This window comes from Alexandromys fortis, unplaced genomic scaffold, assembly GCF_014885135.2.
Source record: "Alexandromys fortis isolate MF-2015 unplaced genomic scaffold, M_Fortis_MF-2015_v1.1 scaffold_291, whole genome shotgun sequence".
Classification (NCBI taxonomy): Eukaryota; Metazoa; Chordata; class Mammalia; order Rodentia; family Cricetidae; genus Alexandromys; species Alexandromys fortis.
The window spans coordinates 1,069,436-1,076,503 of NW_026068163.1; the positions used below are offsets into that span (position 1 = coordinate 1,069,436).

At 51.9% G+C, this 7,068-nt stretch overlaps 1 protein-coding gene across 1 annotated transcript; it reads left to right on the forward strand.

Moving 5' to 3' along the window:
* LOC126491929 (2-acylglycerol O-acyltransferase 2-A-like) lies at positions 1-5,515 on the forward strand. The gene is given in 11 exon segments (XM_050127914.1): positions 1-82; positions 469-650; positions 789-980; positions 1,169-1,181; positions 1,327-1,353; positions 1,356-1,491; positions 1,616-1,634; positions 1,636-1,801; positions 1,968-2,156; positions 2,665-2,844; positions 5,472-5,515. Coding segments are annotated over 11 exon segments (1,230 nt in total).
* Positions 5,516-7,068: the final 1,553 nt, after the last annotated feature.

Consider the following 7,068-nt stretch of genomic DNA (forward strand, 5'->3'; position numbering starts at 1 on the left):
ATGGAGGTCTCGTCCAGTCCCCTGCATCGGAGTCTTCGAGTGTTTGCTGGGCTTCAGTGGGTCTTTTCGTTCCTGGGACTTGGTGAGTCCCCAAAACCCCCGGAATCAGACAAACCTGGTTATTGGTGCTTTTCTTTTCTGGGGTCCTAGCAGGAGTATGGGGCTTGAATACCGTAGGACTGGGAGGGTGGGCCAGTGGGGAGAGAAGGGCTTAAACATCTGGGCTCTTTTTAAAAAAAAAACATTTGTTATTATGTGTATTTATTTGTGGGGAGGCATATTCATGCCATAGCAAATGTGTGCAGAGCAGAGGGCAGCTTGAAGTAATCGGGTCTGTGATTTCATTATATGGAACCCAGGGATCGAACTTAGGTCACCAGACTTGACAGCAAGCACTTTTACCGTCTCAGTCTTCTTGCTGGCTCGAACATTCGGGTTCCTAGCACGCCTCGCGATCTGGTCCTGCAGCCCTGCTGTGCCTGGTGGCCTTGGTCCTAGCCTCCCTAGGCCGAGCCTGGACCCTCGCAGTCCTCTACCTGACCTGGCTCTACAGAGACAGATACACACCCAGGAGGGGGGGCGGTCGCCGCTCTGCCTGGGTCCGGAACTGGGCAATCTGGAGGTATTTCCGAGACTACTTCCCCATCACGGTGAGGGTCCCAGAAAGTGCGCTGGCTTGATGGATGGGTGGGGTTTCAAAAGAGACAAATGTGGCCACCCGTCTCTCCCCACTTCTGGAGCTGTTCCTCACTGGGAAATGGGATACATCCATACCCTTTGTTCTCCAGCTGGTCAAAACGGCCGAGTTGGATCCATCCCGAAACTACCTTTTTGGATTCCATCCTCACGGGGTCCTGGTTGTTGGGGCCTTCAGCAACTTCTGTACAGAGGCCACAGGCTTCTCTGGCCTCTTTTCGGGTCTCAAGCCACACCTTCTCATGCTGCCATGTTGGTTACAAGTGCCTCTCTTCCGAGATTACATCATTTTTTTAACATTTATTTATTATGTATACAATATTCTGTCTGTCTGCAGGCCAGAAGAGGGCACCAGACCTCATTACAGATGGTTGTGAGCCACCATGTGGTTGCTGGGAATTGAACTCAGGACCTTTGGAAGAGCAGGCAATGCTCTTAACCACTGAGCCATCCCTCCAGCCCCCGAGATTACATCATGACCAGCGGTAAGGAAGCCCCTTCTGGAGATCCCCGGGCTCTGGATGTTACCTAACCTTTCTTATCCTGGGCTGGGGGAGGGGGTGCGGGCGCCTGTGTTCACCTCTATCTTGGTGGTATCCACGAGACCCAGCCTTTGTCCTCTCCACCCAGGTTTAGTCTCTTCTGACAAGGCTAGCGCTTCTATCTCTTGACCCACCCCGAGGGTGGCCAGATGGCCGTCCTGGCTGTGGGAGGTCTCCTGGAGGCAAAGCCAGGAACAGTGAGTTTGCAGCTCCGGAATCAGAAAAGATTCATTAAATTATCACTGGAACACGGGTGAGGAGTGGGCGGGTGGCGGCAAGGTATATCCACGGGAGCTGCTCTGTTAGAGAGGAGGAATGTCGCCCCGGTACCTTCAGGCTCCAGTCCGCCGCGGGCGGGTCTCTTCCTGCGCCTCCAGGGCTTCGCTTGTGCCTGTCCTTCTCCTTTGGAGAGAAGGCGCTCTTCCAGCAATATCCTAACCCGCCAGGCTCCTGGATGAGGAGGGTACAGGAAGCTCTTCAGGCGATGCTGAGCGTGGCCTTGCCTCTCTTTCACGGTCGCCTGGGTCTCCTGCTACCCTTCCGCGAGCCCATCCACACTGTGGGTGAGTCATGTATCTTTCCCATCATCTCCCTTAAAGCCTGACGTGCTAGCTCTCTGGTCCATGAGTCTGGCATTTATTCCCCAAGCTTTCTAGCCTGATCCCCAGTTAGTGGGAGATTTAGAGACACCTCAACAGTCAATCTTCTCCCCTCCCGTTCCGTCCTCAGTGGGCGCCCCAATTCCAGTCCAGCGAAGCCCGAGGCCCAGCCGGGAACAGGTGGACCAGCTGCACGCGTTGTATGTAGAGCGTCTCACACAGCTGTTTGAGGAACACAAGACACGATTTGGGGTCCCTGCTAATCAACACCTTGTTCTCACCTGGGCTCCTCCATGTCCCCGTGTCCTAGCCTTCCTGAGTGACTTCAGGGGATGGGGGAGGGGGATGAGGATGCGTGGGAAACGAAATTAAATGTGAGAATAGACAAGAAGCATGCGTGTGTTTGTACAAGTTCAGGGGAGGGAAGAGAAGCCTCGGGGCAGGGGCAGGGGGACCCATTGTCCCCGCTGATCCTGGTAGCCTTGACCACTCCCAGAGACCTGCAAACAGATTACATCGGCAGTGCCTGCCTGCCTGTGTGTCTGGGTCCTCCTGCCCTGCCTGGCCTGTATGTCGGAGATCAGAGTCTCCGGTCCCCCATTGTCCGGGTCCTGCGGGCCAGTGGGTACCTGCTTCGTGCCTACTCCCCCACCTCAACGCCTCAGTCACCAGGGAGGCGAGGGCTGTCCCTTTTCTACCTCTCTTTCCCCACTCAGAGCTCCTCCCAGTAACCTGCCCAGACTCATTGACCATGGAAGTTCAAAGGTCAGTCCAAGAAGGAGCCTAGAAAGTTCTGGGGCTCCAGGTCCAACATCCGACCATCTCAGAGGTGATCTGCTCCCTGCGAGATCACACCCCCAAACCTTCACCCTCTGTTTCCTGGGTCCTGGAGTCACTAGGACAGCTATCCCCATATCCCTTCTCCTCTCTCACCATGAAAACACCTCAGAAGCAAAGGCTTGAAGTGATAGGCGCCTACCAATATGTGGTCACTTTTCTCTTCATGGGTAAGTGTGACTGGCGGGGGAGGGGGGACATGGGGGCCCAGAGACAAGGGAACTAGGAAAAGGACATTGGTGGCCATATGTCTGGGCTGTTACCATTGTGGGCTCCAGGCACCAGGAAGGGGCCACAGGAGACCACAGGGTGGGGGGGGGGGAGCAGGTTGTTTTGACTGACTATGTGACAGACAGAAGCCCAGTCTTCTTTCCCTTTTCACCCAGGCCTTTCCTGGACCCTTCTGGTCTTCTTTCTCCATTTTACCCAGCTCTGGTCCTTCTCTGTTCTCTATTCCGTGTGGCTGTACCTGGACTGGAACACACCCATCCAAAGTAAGTCTGGGGCAGAGGTCTCCTCTGGTCATGAGATGTGTGTTTCCACCGTTCGTGTGTGTGTGTGTGTGTGTGCATGTTGTTTTTGTTTTTAAGTGTGCATAGGTTCTGCTGGTGGGAACCAGAGGTTGATTCCACCACCCTTCTGCCTTGTTCACTGAAGCAGGGTCTCTCAATCAAACCCAGAGCACACTGATATGTGGCTGTCTTTTGCTAGCCAGCGTGCGCTGGGGGATTCCTGTCTCCTTCTGAGACTGGAATTGCAGTGACTTCTGTGCCCACCTGGCACCGAGCCAGACTCCGCTCCTTCATAATAGCTAATTCTGCAGGTGAGCATGTCCAGACATGGTCACCCCCATCCCGAGAGGCTACAGAGTGTGTCCTGCCCCATTCTGGGTCCCTCCCAAACCCGAATCTCTTCCCAGTGAGTCCTGGCTGTTTTTTGGCCTTGGATACGTCATTACTCTAGCTGCTTAAGTTTTTATTAACATAATAGGGATCTCGTGGGCCTGGAGAGATGGCGCAATAGTTAAGAGCACTTGTTGCTCCTGCAGAGGACCCAGGTTGGAGGCTCACAACCACCCACAACTCTAGTTCCAAGGGAGCCACTGTCCTCTTCTGAACGCCACAGGCACCAGGCAAGCTCAGGGTGCACACACATTCATGTAGGCAAACAGTAACTCTTAACTATTGGGGTTTTTGTTTGTTCTGTTTCATTTTTATTTTTCGAGACAGGGTTTCTCTGTGTGGCCATGACTGTCCTGGAACTCGCGCTGTAGACCAAGCTGATATCAGAGATCCGCCTGCCTCTGCCTCCTGGGTGCTGGGATTAAAGGCGTGCGCCACCACACCCAGCATCTATTGGGTTTGAGTATGACATTTTCATACATGTGACCTTACTTATACCCAAGACCCTCTTGTTCCCCTCCTTTCCTCTTTCCAACTGGTCTGTCTTCTGCTTCCATGTCTTTTTCTGTTTGTTTGCAGGGTTTGGGGACCCAGTGAGTTTCATTAGTGTTGTTTACAGGCGTGTGAACACCTCTCCAGTGGCTCCGCTGTGGCAGAGAATGTCTCACCACCATCCTAGCAAGCATCAAGTTCCACCCCATCCCCCATTTTGGAGCCAGAGTCTCTGGCTGACCTGGAACTCACTGTGTAGACAAGCAGGTCTCTCAAGTGCTGAGATTTTTTTTAAATATTTATTTATTTATTATGTATACAATATTCTGTCTGTGTATATGCCTGCAGGCCAGAAGAGGGCACCAGACCTCATTACAGATGGTTGTGAGCCACCACGTGGTTGCTGGGAATTGAACTCAAAACCTTTGGAAGAGCAGGCAACGCTCTTAACCTCTGAGCCATCTCTCGAGCCCCTCAAGTGCTGAGATTAAAGCCGTGACTACCACCACCCCTTTTTTGAGACTGAGTCTCCTGTGGCTCAAGCTGGCTTTGAATGTCTCGTATAGCGGAGGTGGGCCTTGAATCCCTGCTCCTTTTGTCTCCACGCCCCAAGTGTTGGAATTGGAGTTGAGTGTTACTGAGAGGCTGTAATCCTTGCTGAGAATGTTGCTCCTTTTGTAAATGAGGCCAACAGTTTAGCCAAGAACTGCCAGGTACCCAGTGGTGGTGCACGCTTTTAATTCCAGCACTCAGGATACAGAGACAGGTGGATCTCTGTGAGTTTGAGGCCAGCCTGGTCTATAGAGCGAGTTCCAGGACAGCCAGCGGTACTCAGAGAAATCCTTTTTTTGGTGAGGTGGGGGAACAGGGGAGGAGTTGGAGAACTGGCGGGCTACAGTGCAGAGCTGTGTGGAAGGTTAGCTTTGAAGGGTGAGTAGAATTTTGGAAGTAGGAGAAGTGAGGGTAGGTACTGGAATACCATGAGCAAAAGCTCAGCTTGGGATCTGTCCTGGTGTGCACGCTTTTGTCCCCAGCCCCTGGAAGACTGAGGCAGGAAGGTCCTGGCTCCTACAGCGAGACGGGAGGAGGAGACAGTTGACTCCCCGAAAGTTCATAGACCAGCTAGCCTGACATATGCAACGGCAAACCAGAGACCCCATCTCAAACAAGGCGGACAGTCGGTACTGACGTCTGAGTGTACACCCGCACTCACACAAACACTCCCGCACAGAGACTGAAAACAAAACAGGAGGAAACACATGCCTCGTACCAGTAAATCTGGCCAGGAACCAATAGTCCGGGGGAGCTCGTGGGGGGCCAAGGGCGAGCCTGCTACTATCCCATTGCTAAATGGACAGACCATCAGAGGGTTCACTGAATCCGTGTATCTCCATTACCCACAGATTACCGCGGCTCCCAGACCTTCTCAGAAAGCTCCCTTGTGTAACGGGCAATGGTGAAGGGAGAAATGTAACTAAATAAAGCGCAGAGACCAGGTCAGTGCACTGCTCAGCCCCGGAGGGTCAAGGTGCAGGGACCATCTGGGAAAAGAAGAGCAGGAGTCGGAGGTCAGCGCAGACAGAGTGGCTTCCGGACACGGCAGGACACACCACCCACGAACTCACACCAACTGCAGTTGCCTGTACAAGATCAAACCGGCGTGGAAGGGGAGGGGCACACACTCTCCCTACCTGAGCTACTGTTGACAGAGGCTTCTGGAGAAGGGACGGGCAGTTTTCTTTAAGGGTGTCGGCCCTGGCAAGTAGACCTATTCCAGTGGATCCATGCATACCCATGAGTGTATGGGCACCGCAAAACGGAGTCAGTGAGCTGTAAAAGAGTGTGTGGGGGTGGGGTGGGGGGGGGAGCAGTTCAGAGGGGATGAGGAGGGTGAGGGATGAATGGGGAGAAGTGAGAAGTCAATGTAATTGAAATACTTTGTATTCATGTATAAAATTTCCTCCCCCACAAATTAATATAAAATATTGTATTAAAAGAAGATTTAAGAGCTTAAAATAAGGGTGGAGACCAAAGTAGGGTTAATGGCACAGATAAGATGCAGGGTGAGATCTGATGTCTTCTGAGTCCTGTGGCCACAGCATCCTTTCACTTACCTGTTTGCCTGCATCCGGACTGAGAAGCAGAAGGACTTGTCAGCGGGCGTGATGACTCATGCCTGATCAGCTCCTGCGTCAGAAGATTTCTTTCCTGGCCCAAGTAATAATAATAACACCAATTTGTCTGAATGTGAACCGAATGCAACTCTGTTTGTCATCCGCTGTCCTAAAAATACATTCAGGGGAAGAATTTTCTCGTATCTCCAGGCAAAAATTTGGGTAAATTCACAACTTTTGTTGGTCTTCTTCAGATAGGAAGTTGTTTTCTTTTCTTTTCTTTTTTTTTTTTTTTTTTAAAGACAAGGTCTCATGTAGCCCAGGTTACCTTCAAAGTTTCTGAGTGAGGAGAGGGTGCCTTTGAGTTCCTGATCTTCCTGTCTGTGGTGGGGATGGAACCCAGGGTTCTTTTGTGTGTGTTACACAAGCATCCTATCAACTGAGCCATCTCTCCAGCCCTCCTGATATTTTGTTGTGGTGTGTCTGTGGTTTTTTTTGTGTGTGTGTCTGTGTGTCTGTGTCTCTCTGTGTGTCTTTGTGTGTGTGTGTGTCTTTGTGTGTGTGTCTGTGTCTGTGTGTGTCTCTGTGGGTGTGTCTGTGGGTGTGTATCTGTGTGTGTCTGTGTGTGTCTTTGTGTGTATGTCTATGTGTGTGTCTGTGATATGGGAGTGTCATATATCAATCTGTTGATTTCATTGGTTAAGCAATAAAGAAACTCCTTGGCCCTGATAGGTTAAAACATAGGTGGGAGGAGTAAACAGAATAGGGTGCTGGGAGGAAGAGGAAGTGAGCTCAGACTTGACAGCTCTGCTCTCTGGAGCAGAGATGCCAGGCTCCGCTCTCCCAGGCAGCTCCGACCCAGGATGGACATAGGCTAGAATCTTCC